Source organism: Nomascus leucogenys, chromosome 15 (genome assembly GCF_006542625.1).
Source record: "Nomascus leucogenys isolate Asia chromosome 15, Asia_NLE_v1, whole genome shotgun sequence".
NCBI lineage: Eukaryota > Metazoa > Chordata > Mammalia > Primates > Hylobatidae > Nomascus > Nomascus leucogenys.
This window is the reverse complement of record NC_044395.1, coordinates 39036218-39052087: the sequence shown is the minus strand read 5'-3', so window position 1 is coordinate 39052087 and position 15870 is coordinate 39036218. Positions and strand designations below refer to the sequence as shown.

At 38.2% G+C, this 15870-nt stretch overlaps 1 protein-coding gene across 3 annotated transcripts in view; it reads left to right on the top strand.

Annotated features, from left to right (window-relative positions):
- The window catches only part of CEP57 (centrosomal protein 57), a 43921-nt gene that overhangs the window by 11310 nt on the left and 16741 nt on the right, over positions 1-15870 (top strand). For all 3 annotated transcript variants that reach the window (XM_003253024.2, XM_030794677.1, XM_030794676.1), the window contains exons 3-4: positions 12565-12744; positions 13103-13224. In XM_003253024.2, coding sequence (XP_003253072.2) covers positions 12565-12744; positions 13103-13224 — 302 coding nt within the window. The remainder of the gene's footprint in view (positions 1-12564; positions 12745-13102; positions 13225-15870) is intronic.

The following is a 15870-nucleotide window of genomic DNA, read 5'->3' as shown; positions in this document are numbered from 1 at the left end:
GCTGGGATTACAGGCATGAGCTACGGCACCTGGCCAAGTCTCTTACGTTTCAAATCTCTCTGAGTTCTGTTACATTTTTCTAACTGCAGCTGGAGAAAATTTTCTGGTCATGTTATCAGATTGGGCCCACTCAGATAATGAAAAGATGGTTTTGATATTGAATTTGTTAATCATCTTTAGATGTTTCTTCATCTGTATCTTTTAAAATACACCTACCTTATATTTTGTGTGAAGTTTAAATGAAATGTCTTTGCTTTATTTGGGATGCTATGGCATTTCCTTTTTTTAAAAGTTGTGTTTAATCACTAATATTGCAACAATTATATGTGTTAATGATTCTCTAGGTAAAAGAAATATTTTTGAAATCGTAGGCTAAACAGGCATTTGTAAATTAGTTGAGGAACTTTTTTTGTTTCAGTTAGGATATGTATTGTAAGTATCCTAAAAATCTCAGAATGAACCTGTTTTGTAAACTGGACTGATTGTACAGTAAAATACCAAGTAGGTAATGATACCCAAATACCAGTTTAAATCCTAACCTATAATGGGTGCTGAAAAGTGTTTGCTGAAATAAATGTAACCAAATAGTGTGATGTCTTTTAAGAATTTTAGTACTCTATAATCGTTAACCTAGAAGCCTCTTTAATATAAGATACTGTGTCTCGATGATAACGAAAATTTTTAATTAATGGTTAAAGCAATTGATAAGGTTCTACACATCAGAGTATATAGCAGGTTGGCAATTTAAGAAAATTAAGTTGCATGACATTCAAACAACATGTTTAAAAAGCAAAAAAAAAAAAGTGACTGAAGCCCACAGTAGAGCAAAAATCAGTTTCAGTAAGTTTCTTATTCAAAAATAAGCACAAAACAAAATATGCATTTACAAAGTTCTAACAGGAACACAAAATCTAAGAATTAGATATTAATCCTTCAACTGTAATATTGTATCTAGTTCTGATCTTTACACCCATGAAAAGAAACTTCCAAAAAGTTCAAAAAAATGAGAAATTACTAGCAAAGAATAAGAAAAATTAAGAAGGCAGATTTATTCACAGAGAATCAGAAAAATTTTAGCACAGCATGTTACTAATAGAGCTAAATTCTGCTTGAGTGCAACATCAGTGGTTTTAAGGAATAAAAGAGAAGTGAGAGAAGCAGGGAGGAGATGGAGAGGAGAAATAAGATAAAAAGTAACCTTCAAGACAGTAAATAAGCTTTTATGCCTTTAGAGCATGATGCTGTGAACTGTTTAAGCAATGTCCCAGGATAATCATTACAATCCATTATTTAGTCCAACGATGCTTACTTTTCAAATGGGAAGGAAAGACACAGAAATCACTATCCCCTTCTCACCCAGAAAAAAAATAAAGGCTGTGAGATATGAACAAAGACCAAGAGAGTTCGGAAAAGACATTTGTGGGGGATAGGGATAAGTGTGTTGGGGAGGCTAGAGGAGAGGAAAACCTCTCAGAGGAAAAACGAAATAATAGATAATCTGAGTTTTAAAGAATGAGTACAGTTCTATAAGAAGAAAAGTTCAATAAGAGTACAGCATGTGAAAGGTTTATAAACTCGACATGATTTTTTTTTTTTTTTTTTTTTTTGAGACAGTCTCGCTCAGTCGCCCAGGCTGGAGTGCAGTGGCGTGATCTTGGCTCACTGCAACCTCTGCCTCCCAGGTTCAAGCAATTCTCCTGCCTCAGCCTCCCGAGTAGCTGAGATCACAGACACATGCCACCATGCCTGGCTAATTTTTGTATTTTTAGTAGAGGCAGGGTTTCACCATGTTGGCCAGGATGGGCTCGATCTCTTGACCTCATGATCCGCCCGCCTCACCCTCCCAAAGTGCTGGGATTACAGGTGTGAGCCACCGCGCCTGGCAAACCTGACATGATTTTTATTGCTTCATCAAGGACATTGTGGCTTAGTTTTTTCTTACTGGGAATTTATGACAGTGAAGAATACAATGCCTAAAATAGTTGTTTAGTGTTACTAACTTGATTTGAGCTAAAATTAGGAATTTTACCCAACATTGCTTTTACATGATTGTTGGCAAACTTCAACACAGTGAAAAAAGCGAAGTCTTACTATTAATAGTATTATGAAAATAGTGTTGACCTCACAGGCCCTGGGAAAGGCCTCATGAGCCCTGCCCTCAATGTGCCTATGCCCCACATTTTGAGAACCACTGTAATCAAGGATATGAGTATGTCCAGAGTAGTATTTTGTTCATGTAAATACTTTTTTACCAGGTGTGAGAAGAATGTAGATAGTAGCGTTTGTTCCAGAATCTGGATGATAGCTCCTTGAGGCCAAAGACGGTCTTCACACCTTGCAGAGTGCTTCACACATCGTATGTGGTCTGTATGCTTGATGGACTGAGGTTTACATCAGAAGGAAGTCTAAACTGAAGCAACAAGACAGAACAGGAGACTGATTAAGGAAAGATTTATACATATTTTGTTGTGGGGAATGAGGAAGATGGAGAAATCTTTGAGTCTAAGATTTCTAGTGTAGATGATTAGTGGTATGATTAGGACAGATGACACAAAAAAAGCATACTTAGAGGAACTGATATAATTTTGGCTGTATCAAATTTGAGATGCCTGTGAATTAGATGGAGATGAATACTAAGCAAATGAAAATGAAAAGGTCAAGTATAATAGAGAACACTACACTAATGAACTCAGGCATCATCAAGGATACAGTAGTGGATGAAGCCTATGAGTATAGAGGGGTTTCTCCAGAAAAAGAAAGTAGAGAGAGAAAAGAGCTTTGGAAAATACCACCATTTAAACAGTAAACTAAAAAGTAGGAAAAGTCAGAAAGGTGGAGAACTACCAAGACAGCAATATTGGAGAAATCAAAGATGCATATTACAGATATGGGTCCCCCCCGCCCCTTAATCTACAACATAAACCTGTGTTTATGTTAATGACAGAAATGTCCCAAGCGATAAATAGGCCCAGGTGGACTTGAAGAACATTAGGGACTCAAACATGGCTAGCACTTTCCATCTTTTTTTTTTCAGCTTGTAACTAGTTTCATTTTTTCTAGCTACAAAAGAGCTTTTTTTTTTTTGCCTAGCACAAAACATTACTAACAATTACCGAGTTTTAAGTTGAACCAGTTCTGGCTTTGACGTTTTGGACAAAAGTCCCAAGAAGACAAGCATTATCTGGGTTTCAGTGTGTGTCCCTTGTGGATCAGTTAGCCAGATTTGTCAAAAGATAGTGAAGATATAGCCATGTCGAGGTAAGGGGAAACTCCCAGGAAAAGAGATATATAAGTCAGGCAAACAGTTCCAAAGATGTGTGCTATACTTCATGTAGCAAAATATAAGAAAAATTCCAGGAAACAAAATTTGGAAATATAAAATATAATGAAAAATATGAAATTTATCAGGTATGACACATGTGATTACGTCAACTCAAAAGCCAATATATGCTTTTTAAGTAAAACCTGAAATAAAATGAAACATAAAAAATAAATAGCTGACAAAGGTGTTTACTACCATACAAATAAAAACGATGGATGGCAGTACTACTGTCGAACAGATAGTATAGACAAATAGCAGCTGCATGTAATACTAAATAAAAACAAATAATACCTAGTTTAAAAGTGAGAAGGAGAAATAGCCCAAATACAGAAATAAAATGAGTTTCAAGCCAGGACAATAAGGATAGAACTAAAGCCAAAAACCTTAGGGACAGTATTAGGAGTCTTGGCATTAGGTATAAGCCTTAAGTGCTGGGGTACAGTAGCAGAGATGATGGAATTTTAAATGTGGGTAGGGACTGGAGAACAAAGCTCTAGGCGCCTGTGAGGCAACTTCTGGAATACTTTGAAAAGCTGGGCATGATGAGTTGTCAAAGCAGAACTGGAACACTGCAGCCTGTGGTCTCAGGAAGAGACTGTGGATAAAAAAAGTCACCTCTGATAAGTCAACTCAAGCCAATTGTATGTGCTCACTGAGGTGCATACGTGAAGACTTGAATACATAATGAGAGCTATACAATGTTAATGAAAATGCTTAATATTATAAATTGCATTTAAAGTGTGCTCATGTATAAATAAATATGACATAGTAAAGGGCAGTCTCACCTATAAAAGCATTTTTAAAATCTATAGAATTTCAATAAAATGTTTATAATTACTACACCTTGTTGGTAAGATTATGGGTGATTTTTTTCCTTTTCAATCGTGTTTTCTAAATTATCTTCTGCATTTATTCAGTAATTTTTTGAAAAAGAAAACAAACATTACACATTTAAACAGGGATATGTAAGCCATTCAAGAATACGTAAAAGGAAAGCGCACACCCCAGCATATCCCTGTGATACTACAGTTGCTGACATAAAGAACAAAAATGAAATGTTCAGCCAGTTTTAATAATAAATATAAGTGCAGAAATAAAATATTAGCAAAATTGTGTACTGTTGGGTATAATTTAATGAAGGGGTGCAAAAAATGTTTGATAGTACAAAGTCTTTAGTAAATTTGCCTCTGGTTCAGAAGAGGTTAAGAAAACTCAATGGATATTAAAGGACATTTAAAATTTTATTTTTCTTTTGTATTTGTCTGATTATTGCAGGTATATAAAAGAATTGTTCCCTTTATTATTAATCTTATATTTAGGCTTCTTCTGTTTTAGTTCTGAGTATCTTTTCAGTTGATTTTTCAGGTTTCTACCTGTGTGTCTGTTTCATGTCTGCATTTTTTCTAGTTGCATTGTAGTCTCATTGCATACCAGCAAGAATAAGCTGACTTCAATAAAATACATTAGTCTCCTATTTGAGACCTGTAATATCCTAGGCACTGAAAAATTTGGTGAAGGAATAAATTATGTTAATAAATGGACAAGAGTAGTTTGGGTTGAGTAAGAGGACTCAATTCTTAAAAGATGGCAGGTCTGCCTACCTAGTGTATAGTTTAAATTAGTGTTTAGACAAAATGATTCTAAATAATCAGTTGGAAATGTTTTAAGATTTATATAATATAGGTGACTGATAGAATCAATGTTTATGAAATTTTAGTAATTGAAATACTGGCACTAATTCCCTAATATTAAGGAATCCAGAACAGAAGAAAGATCTGAAACTGTCTTAGGGTGTGTATGTAACAAAGAGTTACGGTATCTAATATATATATATATGTGTGAATTTAGTGTATGATCAATTTGACATTTAAAGTTTTTCTTTCAATACAAAAACACTTTTTCTGTGACTTAACAAATGTAAACATATGAAACTGTAAATATAATTAAAAAAATACAAAGTTTATCTGATTCGAGGTTGGGAAGAACTTTCTAAGTATATAAAGAAAGAAAACATGATGGGAGGAAACACCACACCCAAGACTGTGTTGTTAAAGCACTGATGACTTCTGACCCAATCATAAAAGTGACTGCAAAACCAGCTTGCTTTTCAGAGTTCAAAAGAACCATCCTGTAATCTGTAAGATATTTGAGAAAAAATCCTAGTCTTAATGTTCATTTTCTTTAAGTTCTTTTTGGAAGTAAGCTGGGTATAATTAATAGAGAAATAAAGAACAACTTGGTCCAGTTCCAAGATGGCCGAGTAGGAACAGCTCCAGTCTACAGCTCCCAGAGTGAGTGACGCAGAAGACGGGTGATTTCTGCATTTCCAACTGAGATACTGGGTTCATCTCACTGGGGTTTGTCAGACAGTGGGTGCAGTCCATGGAGTGTGAGCCGAAGCAGGGTGGGGCGTTGTTTCACCCAGGAAGCACAAGGGGTTGGGGCATTCCCTTTCCTAGCCAAGGGAAGCCTTGACACACAGTACCTGAAAAATCAGGATACTCCCACCCTAATACTGCGCCTTACCAACGGTCTTAGCAAACGGCACACCAGGAGATTATATCCTGTGCCTGGCTCTGAGGGTCCCACGCCCATGGAGCCTCACTCACTGCTAGCACAGCAGTCTGAGATCCAACTGCAAGGCTGCAGCGAGGCTGGGGGAGGGGCACCTGCCATTGCTGTGGCTTGAGTAGGTAAAGCAGCCTGGAAGCTCGAACTAGGTGGAGCCCACTGCAGCTGAAAGTGGCCTGCCTGCCTCTGTAGACTCACCTCTGGGGGTGGATCATAGCTGAACAAAAGGCAGCAGAAACTTCTGCAGACTTAAACGTTCCTGTCTGACAACTTTGAAGAGAGTAGTGGTTCTCCCAGCACGGAGTTTGAGATCTAAGAACAGACAGAGTACCTCCTCCTGACCCCCGAGGAGCCTAACTTGGAGATACCTCCCAGTAGAGGCCAACTGGCACCTCATATGGCCGGGCGCCCTTCTGAGACTAAGCTTCCAGAGGAAGGATCAGACAGCAACATTTGTCGTTCTGCAATATTTGCTGTTCTGCAGCCTCCATTGGTGATACCCAGGCAAGCGGTCTGGAGTGGACCTCCAGCAAACTCCAACAGACCTGCAGCTGAGGGTCCTGAATGTTAGAAGGAAAACTAGCTAACAGAAAGGGCATCCACACCAAAACCCCATCTGCATGTCACCATCATCAGACCAAAGGTAGATAAAACCACAAAGATGTGGAGAAACCAAAGCAGAAAAGATGAAAATTCTAAAAATCAGAGCACCTCTTCTCCTCCAAAGGAACGCAGCTCCTTGCCAGCAACAGAACAAAGTTTGACGGAGAATGACTTTGACGAGTTGAGAGAAGAAGGCTTCAGATGATCGGTGATAACAAACTTCTCCGAGCTAAAGGAAGATGTTTGAACCCATTGCAAAGAAGCTTAAAAACCTTGAAAAAAGATTAGACGAATGGCTAACTAGAATAAACAGCGTAGAGAAGACCTTAAATGACCTGATGGAGCTGAAAACCATGGCATGAGAACTACATGACGCATGCACAAGCCTCAGTAGCCGATTTGATCAAGTGGAAGAAAGGGTATCAGTGATTGAAGATCAAATGAATGAAATGAAGTAAGAAGAGAAGTTTAGAGAAAAAAAAGAGTAAAAAGAAATGAACAAAGCCTCCAAGAAATATGGGACTATGAGAAAAGACCAAATCTACCTCTGATTGGTGTACCTGAAAGTGACGGGGAGAATGGAACCAAGTTGGAAAACATTCTTCAAGATATCCAGGAGAACTTCCCCAATCTAGCAAGGCAGGCCAACGTTCAAATTCAGGAAATACAGAGATGCCACAAAGATACTCCTCGAGAAGAGCAACTCCAAGACACATAATTGTCAGATTCACCAAAGTTGAAACGAAGGAAAAAATATTAAGGGCAGCCAGAGAGAAAGGTCAGGTTACCCACAAAGGGAAGCCCATCAGACTAACAGCAGATCTCTCAGCAAAAACTCTACAAGCCAGGAGAGAGTGGGTGCCAATATTCAACATTCTTAAAAGAATTTTCAACCCAGAATTTCCTATCCAGCCAAACTAAGCTTCGTTAGTGAAGGAGAAATAAAATCCTTTACAGACAAGCAAATGTTGAGAGATTTTGTCACCACCAGGCCGGCCTTACCAGATCTGAAGGAACCACTAAACATGGAAAGGAACAGCTGGTACCAGCCAATGCAAAAACATGCTAAATTGTAAAGACCATCGATGCTAGGAAGAAACTGCATCAACTAACAAGCAAAATAACCAGCTAACATCATAATGACAGGATCAAATTCACACATAACAATATTAAGCTTAAATGTAAACGGGCTAAATGCTCCAATTAAAAGACACAGACTAGCAAATTGGATAAAGAGTCAAGACCCGGCCAGGCACGGTGGCTCACGCCTGTAATCCCAGCACTTTGGGAGGCCAAGGCTGGCGGATCACGAGGTCAGGAGATCGAGATCATCCTGGCTAACACAGTGAAACCCTGTCTCTACTAAAAATACAAAAAATTAGCCGGGTGAGATGGTGGGCGCATGTAGTCCCAGCTACTCGAGAGGCTGAGGCAGGAGAATGGCGTGAACCCCGGGGGGCGGAGCCTGCAGTGAGCCGAGATCGCGCCACTGCACTCCAGCCTGGGCGACAGCGAGACTCTGCCTCAAAAAAAAAAAAAAAGAGTCAAGACCCATCAGTGTGCTATATTCAGGAGACCCAGCTCACATGTGGGGCACACATAGGCTCAAAATGAAGGGATGGAGGAAGATCTGCCAAGCAAATGGAAAACAAAAAAACGCAGGGGTTGCAATCCTAGTCTCTGATAAAACAGACTAGATCAAAAGAGACAAAGAAGGCCATTACATAATGGTAAAGGGATCAATTCAACAACAACAGCTAACTATCATAAATATATGTGCACCCAATACAGGAGCACCCATATTCATAAAGCAAGTCCTTAGAGACCTACAAAGAGACTCAGACTCCCACACAATAATAATGGGAGACTTTAACACCTCACTGTCAACATTAGACAGATCAGCAAGACAGAAAGTTAACAAGGATATCCAGGAATTGAACTCAGCTCTGCACCAAGTGGACCTAATAGACATCTACACAACTCTCCACCCCAAATCAACAGAATATACATTCTTCTCAGCACCACATCACACTTCAAAATTGACCACGTAGTTGAAAGTAAAGCACTCCTCAGCAAATGTAAAAGAACAGAAATTATAACAAACTGTCTCTCAGACCACAGTGCAATCAAACTAGAACTCAGGATTAAGAAACTCACTCAGAACTGCTCAACTACATGGAAACTGAACAACCTGCTCCTGAATGACTACTTGGGTACATAACGAAATGAAGGCAGAAATAAAGATGTTCTTTGAAACCAGCGAGAACAAAGACACAACATACCAGAATCTCTGGGACACATTTAAAGCATTGTGTAGAGGGGAATTTATAGCACTAAATGCCCACAAGAGAAGGCAGGAAAGATCTAAAATTGACACCCTAACATCACAATTAAAAGAACTAGAGAAGCAAGAGCAAACACATTCAAAAGCTAGCAGCAGGCAAGAAATAACTAAGATCAGAGCAGAACTGAAGGAAAAAGAGACACAAAAAACCCTTCAAAAAATCAATGAATCCAGGAGCTGGTTTTTTGAAAAGATCAACAAAATTGATAGACCGCTAGCAGGACTAAGAATGAAGAAAAGAGAGAAGAATCAAATAAATGCAATAAAAAATGATACCGATCACTACCGATGCCACAGAAATACAAGCTACCATCAGAGAATACTATAAACACCTCAATGCAAATCAACTAGAAAATCTAGAAGAAATGGGTAAATTGCTGGACACATACACCCTCCCAAGACTAAACCAGGAAGAAGGTGAAACATACACCCTCCCAAGACTAAACCAGGAAGAAGGTGAATCCCTGAATAGACCAATAACAGGCTCTGAAATTCAGGCAATAATTAATAGCCTACCAACCAAAAAAAGTCCAGGACCCAGACGGATTCACAGCCGAATTCTACCAGAGGCACAAAGAGGAGCTGTTACCATTCCTTCTGAAACAATTCCAATCAATGGAAAAAGAGAGAATCCTCCCTAACTCATTTTGTGAAGCCAGCATCATCCTGATACCAAAGCCTGGCAGAGACACAACAGAAAAAGAGAATTTTACACCAATGTCCCTGATGATCATTGATGCAAAAATCCTCAATAAAATACTGGCAAACCGAATCCAGCAGCACATCAAAAAGCTTATCCACCAAGATCAAGTTGGCTTCATCCCTGGGATGCAAGGCTGGTTCAACGTACACAGCTCAGTAAACGTAATCCATCATATAAGCAGAACCAAAGACAGAAACCACATGATTATCTCAGTAGATGCAGAAAAGGCCTTTGACAAAATTCAGCAGCCCTTCATGCTAAAAACTCTGAATAAACTAGGTATTGATGGGATGTATCTCAAAATAATAAGAGCTATCTATGACAAACCCACAGCCGATACCATACTGAATGAGGAAGAACTGGAAGCATTCCCTTTGAAAACTGGCACAAGACAGGGATGCCCTCTCTCACTATTCCTATTCAACATAGTGTTGGAAGTTCTGGCCAGGCAATCAGGCAGGAGTAAGAAAGGGTATTCAGTTAGGAAAAGAGGAAGTCAAATTGTCCCTGTTTGCAGATGACATGGTTGTATATTTAGAAAACCCCATCGTCTCAGCCCAAAATCTCCTCAAGTTGATAAGCAACTTCAGCAAAGTCTCAGGATACAAAATCAATGTGCAAAAATCACAAGCATTCTTACACACCAATAACAGACACACAGAGCCAAATCATGAGTGAACTCCCATTCACAATTGCTTCAAAGAGAATAAAATACCTAGGAATCCAACTTACAAGGGATGCGAAGGACCCCTTCAAGGAGAACTACAAACCACTGCCCAATGAAATAAAAGAGGATACAAACAAATAGAAGAACATTCCATGCTCATGGATAGGAAGAATCAATATTGTGAAAATGGTCATACTGCCCAAGGTAATTTATAGATTCAGTGCCATCCCCATCAAGCTACCAATGACTTTCTTCACAGAATTGGAAAAAACTACTTTAAAGTTCATATGGAACCAAAAAAGAGCCCACATTACCAAGACAATCCTAAGCCATTAAAGCGATCATTAAAAAGGAAACAACAGGTGCTTGAGAGGATGTGGAGAAATAGGTATACTTTTACACTGTTGGGGGGATCGTAAACTAGGTCAACCATTGTGGAAGACAATGTGGTGATTCCTGAAGTATCTAGAACTAGAAATACCATTTGACCCAGCCATCCCATTACTGGGTATATACCCAAAGGATTATAAATCATGCTGCTATAAAGACACATACACACATATGTTTATTGCGGCACTATTCACAATAGCAAAGACTTGGGACCAACCCAAATGTCCATCAAGACTGGATTAAGAAAATGTGGCACATATACACCATGGAATACTATGCAGCTGTAAAAAAGGATGAGTTCATGTCCTTTGTAGGGACATGGACGAAGCTGGAAACCATCATTCTGAACAAACTATTCCAAGTACAGAAAACCAGACACCACATGTTCTCACTCATTGGTAGGAATTGAACAATGAGAACACTTGGACACAGGATGGGGAACATCACACACCGGGGCCTGTCATGGGTTGCAGGTAGGGGGGAGGGATAGTATTAGGAGATACACCTAATGTAAATGACGAGTTAATGGGTCTAGCATACCAACATGGCACATGTATACATATGTAACAAACCTGCACGTTGTGCACATGTACCCTAGAACTTAAAATGTAATTAAAAAAAAAATGATGGAAAAGAATTAGGTATACCTCTGTGAAAAATCAAAACATCTGTACATCAAAACTAGAATTAAAGGCAGATAATAAAATGAAGAAAACTTCTTCCCATAGAAAAATGGGTAAAGGAAATTCATGAAAGGGAGAAAATTGGCCAATAATATATATGAAAAGATTTATACTTTAATGGAAATGGAAAATAACTAGAAGTAGCATATTTTTCTCATTAGAATGGCTATGATTGTTCTTTGACCCAGTAACTTAACTTTTTAGTTTCTAATTATTGATCATTAGAAAATCTTTTAAGACTGATTGCCTGAGGGAATTCTCACTAATAATGCTAAAGTGAAAAAACCTTGATGTGTTTTGTCTCAATTTATTTTACACATATAGGAAAAAATTTAAATAACCAAATGACAGTCATTATCTCTGGGTAATAGGATTATTGGTTATTTTTCAGTGTGTTTTTTCTCAGTCTTCTACATTTACTGCAGTCAACATAATTTTATAATCAAACTTGAAGCGGAGTTTAGAAACTACTTAAAATGCAGATTTTAAAAGTAGTATTTTTTTGTGCTTGACTGTAACTATAGTTGGTTTCTACATGTGCTGCTATTAATAAAATGTATTAATAGTAGTTACTAATACATTTACTAATAATTTTAATTAATAAGTAATATATTATTAATAAGACAGTAATGTACTTTAGGACTGTTATGTGAACTTTGTATGATTGGCTAAATTTTTTACCACTTTATAAAAGTCTTTGAAATTTTTTTACCATAGTAATGGGGTTTTTACTTGAGTGCATTTCAAACACTCAATGTCTTTTTTTAAAATTTATTATTATTTTTTTTTTGAGACAGAATCTCACTCTGTCGCCCAGGCTGGAGTGCAATGGTGTGATCTCAGCTCACTGTAACCTCCACCCCCCCAACACTCCCCACCCCACCCTGGATCAAGCGATTCTCCTGCCTCAGCTTCCCGAGTAGCTGGGATTACAAGCGCCCGCCACTACGCCTGCCTAATTTTTTTATTTTTAGTAGAGACAGGGTTTCAACTGTGTTAGGCTGGTCTCGAACTCCTGACCTCAGGTCATCCACCCACCTCAGACTCCCAAAGTGCTGGGATTACAGGTGTGAGCCACTGCACCCCGCCCACTCGATGTCTTTAAATTGATTTTTTAAAAAACAAATATGAGATAATTAACATTTTATTGTACCCAAAGACTGATCCTCCACTGGACTCATCCATCAATTTTATTTTTTATTTAGATGAGTTTATTCTTTCTTAATATACTTTCTCCACATATGCCGTTATAGCATCCATGTTTGTGTTTGTATTTGGCAGCCATATTTTCTGCTCTTAAGAATCTTCAAGATAAGATTCGACGCTTGGAACTTGAGAGGATTCAGGCAGAAGAAAATGTGAAAAGCTTGTCTAGAGAAACAATTGAATATAAGAAAGTACTGGATGAACAGATACAAGAAAGGGAGAATTCAAAGAATGAGGAATCAAAGCACAATCAAGGTTTGTTTATGAAGAAAATTAAAATTCTATCAAAATAAGTGTTGTGCTGTATGAAGTATTCTAAAAGAAATACTACATTGGTGTTTTATAGTGGTATCTTCAAGTACTACAAAACTGCATTGTATTCTCATGCATTTTGAGGAGCAAATGCTGTTGTCATACATGGTATTTATTTACTGAATGCAAGGCCAGTTTGACTAGCACGTAGAAAGAGAATGATTTAGGTAATCTGAAAAGGCGTCCAGGTTTGTGGAAGGTGTTCTTATTGTGTACACAATAGATTCAATTCCTGTTAACAGCTTGTTAAAACTCTTTTATGGGTGAGTTGATTTCTGCTTTTCTTATGTATTCCTTTCAGAACTGACATCTCAGTTGTTAGCTGCAGAAAATAAATGCAATCTATTAGAAAAACAATTGGAATACATGCGAAATATGATAAAGCATGCCGAAATGGAGAGGACATCTGTCTTAGAGAAACAAGTAAGTAAAGCACCTCACAGATTGATACTCAAGAACAGTTAGTTATGCGGAAAACTAATGGAATAAAGACTTTTTTTCTTTTGGTGAGGACTAGTGGTGCTGTTATAGCCCAGGACTGAAATTTCTTGGCATCAGTTACGAAATCTAAAGATGTGATTGGCTTTTTTTGTTGTTATTGTTGTGTTTCATAGAGTTTTACTTAAATGGTAAAAATACAGTTATGAGATGTTTGAAAGTTATGTTAGCTTCTTTGAGTCTACATTATAAAAAGTGTAAATAACCATATACCTCTATATCTCTGAAATTTGTTTAATGACTCAAGTGAGATAGTAGATGACTTTGTAAAACTCTTCAGAATTGTTATTTAGCATAGCATTTTTGTGCTTTCTTACACCAGAGATGTTCGTATTTAGGTGACCTGCACATTTGTGAGAAGATATCTCAACATCAGTCTCAAATATATTGATTGATCAGTTGATTGGAAATAGGGTCTCACTCTGTCACCCAGGCTGGAGTGTAGTGGCATGATCTCGGTTCACTGCAACCTCCACCTCCTAGGCTCAGGTGATTGTCACGCCTCATCCTCCCGAGTAGCTGGGATTACAGGTGCATGCCACAATGCCCAGCTAACTTTTTTTTGTGTGTATATTTTTAGTATAGATGTGGCCAGGCTGGTCTCAAACTCCTGGCCTCAAGTGATCAGGCTGCCTCGGCTTCCCAAAGTTCTGGGATTACTGGCGTGAGCCACTGTCCCTGGCCTTGTGTGTGTGTATATATATATATATATATATTTTTGAGACAGAGTTTCCCTTTTATTGCCCAGGCTGGAGAGCATCGGCGTGATCTCAGCTCACCGCAACCTCCACCTCCCGGGTTCAAGTGATTCTCCTGCCTCAGCCTCCCAAGTAGCTGGGATTACAGGCATGTGCCACCACACCCGGCTAATTTTGTATTTTTGGTAGAGACGGGGTTTCACCATGTTGGTCAGGCTGGTCTTGAACTGCCAACCTCATGTGATCCGCCTGCCTTGGCCTTCCAGAGTGCTGGAATTACAGGCATGAGCCACCACGCCCGGCCAGCCTTGTGTATATTTTTTAAAACATACTCCTTTTTCTGTTGTGAATCTAGAGTTTGCATTCATTAGTTTTGTAGACATCTTAACTCTATTATGCAAAATTTGAATGTTTATATGCTTAACATGCCAGATGCTCTGCAGTGGAAAAAAAAAATACTAGGCAGTTGTCCCTCAGTATCCATGAGTGAATTGGTTCTGAGACCCCTGTGGATAGTAAAATCCATGGATGCTCAAGTCTCCTATAAAATGGTGTGGTATTTGCATATAACCTACACCCAATCTCATATACTGTAAATTATCTCTAGATTACTTATAACACCTAATACAACGTAAATGTTATGTAAATAGTTGCTATACTATATTGTTTGGAGAATAATGTCAAGAATAAGAATCTGTGTATGTTTAGTACAGATTCAACCATCTTTGTTTGTTTCTTCTCATATATTTTCAGTCCACAGTTGATCAAATCCATGGATGCAAAACACACAGATACAGAGGGCTTACCATATATGCTTTCTACCCTCAGTCAGCTTTCAGTTCTCGTTGGAGAGAATTAGACTTAAATATTTGAGCAATCATACAACAATATTTGAGAAAATGTCTCAGTAATTAATTCTTGTGTGTGATAGGTCTCTTCACTATGTTATTGTGTTTATTTCAGTGATTATAGTTTTTCATTTTCATTTGGGTCTTTTTCCATCCACTTAGTTTTGTTCTTTGAATGTACTGTTACTCTGTGGTTTTAATACCTTCCTTTTACCTCTTTGAACACTATAAACAATTCTCAATTTTTTTAAATTATTAGATGTTTTCAAAGTGTTAATCCTCGTTTGTTTGGCTTTATCTATTGATTCTCCCTTATGGTATCTTGTTTTTTTATGGGAACTTAATAAAGAAAAGTTATATGGTGGTCTCATTTTTTCATTTATTGTGGTAATTCCACAATAAATTCCTCAGTTGTGTGGGCAGCCTTGTGAGCCAGTTGTGAATTTGCCTTTGGTTAGGCTTGATGGTTTTCACTGGTTCTGGCTGGGCAGGGTGGCTTACACCTGTAATGCCAGCACTTAGGAGGCCAAGCCAGACAGATCACTTGAGTGCAGGAGTTCGAGACCAGCCAGGGCAAGAGAGTGAGACCCAGTCTCTACAAACAATAAATAAATAAAATCACTGGTTCTGATCCAGATTTATGTTACTATATTGGCTTGATATTGTTGATCATTGTGGATTATATATTGCCTAAAGTTTTATATTCCTGCACATTTTATGTACCCCAGCTGCAATATTGCCTTGTGTGATATTTGACTTCAGTATCCTTTGATTTGCTTTTCAGTTCCTTTCTCTTTTTTTTGTATCCGAAGATTTTCCTTTCTTGCTTTCAGAATTGCTGTGTAATTGTATTAGTCCATTCTCACGCTGCTATAAAGAACACCCAAGACTGGGTAATTTGTGAAAGAAAGAGGTTTAATTGACTCACAGTTCTGTATGTCTGTTGGCGGTCTTCTGGAAACTTACAATTATGGCGGAAGGGGAAGCATATATGTTCTTCTTCACATGGTGGCAAGAGAGGGAAG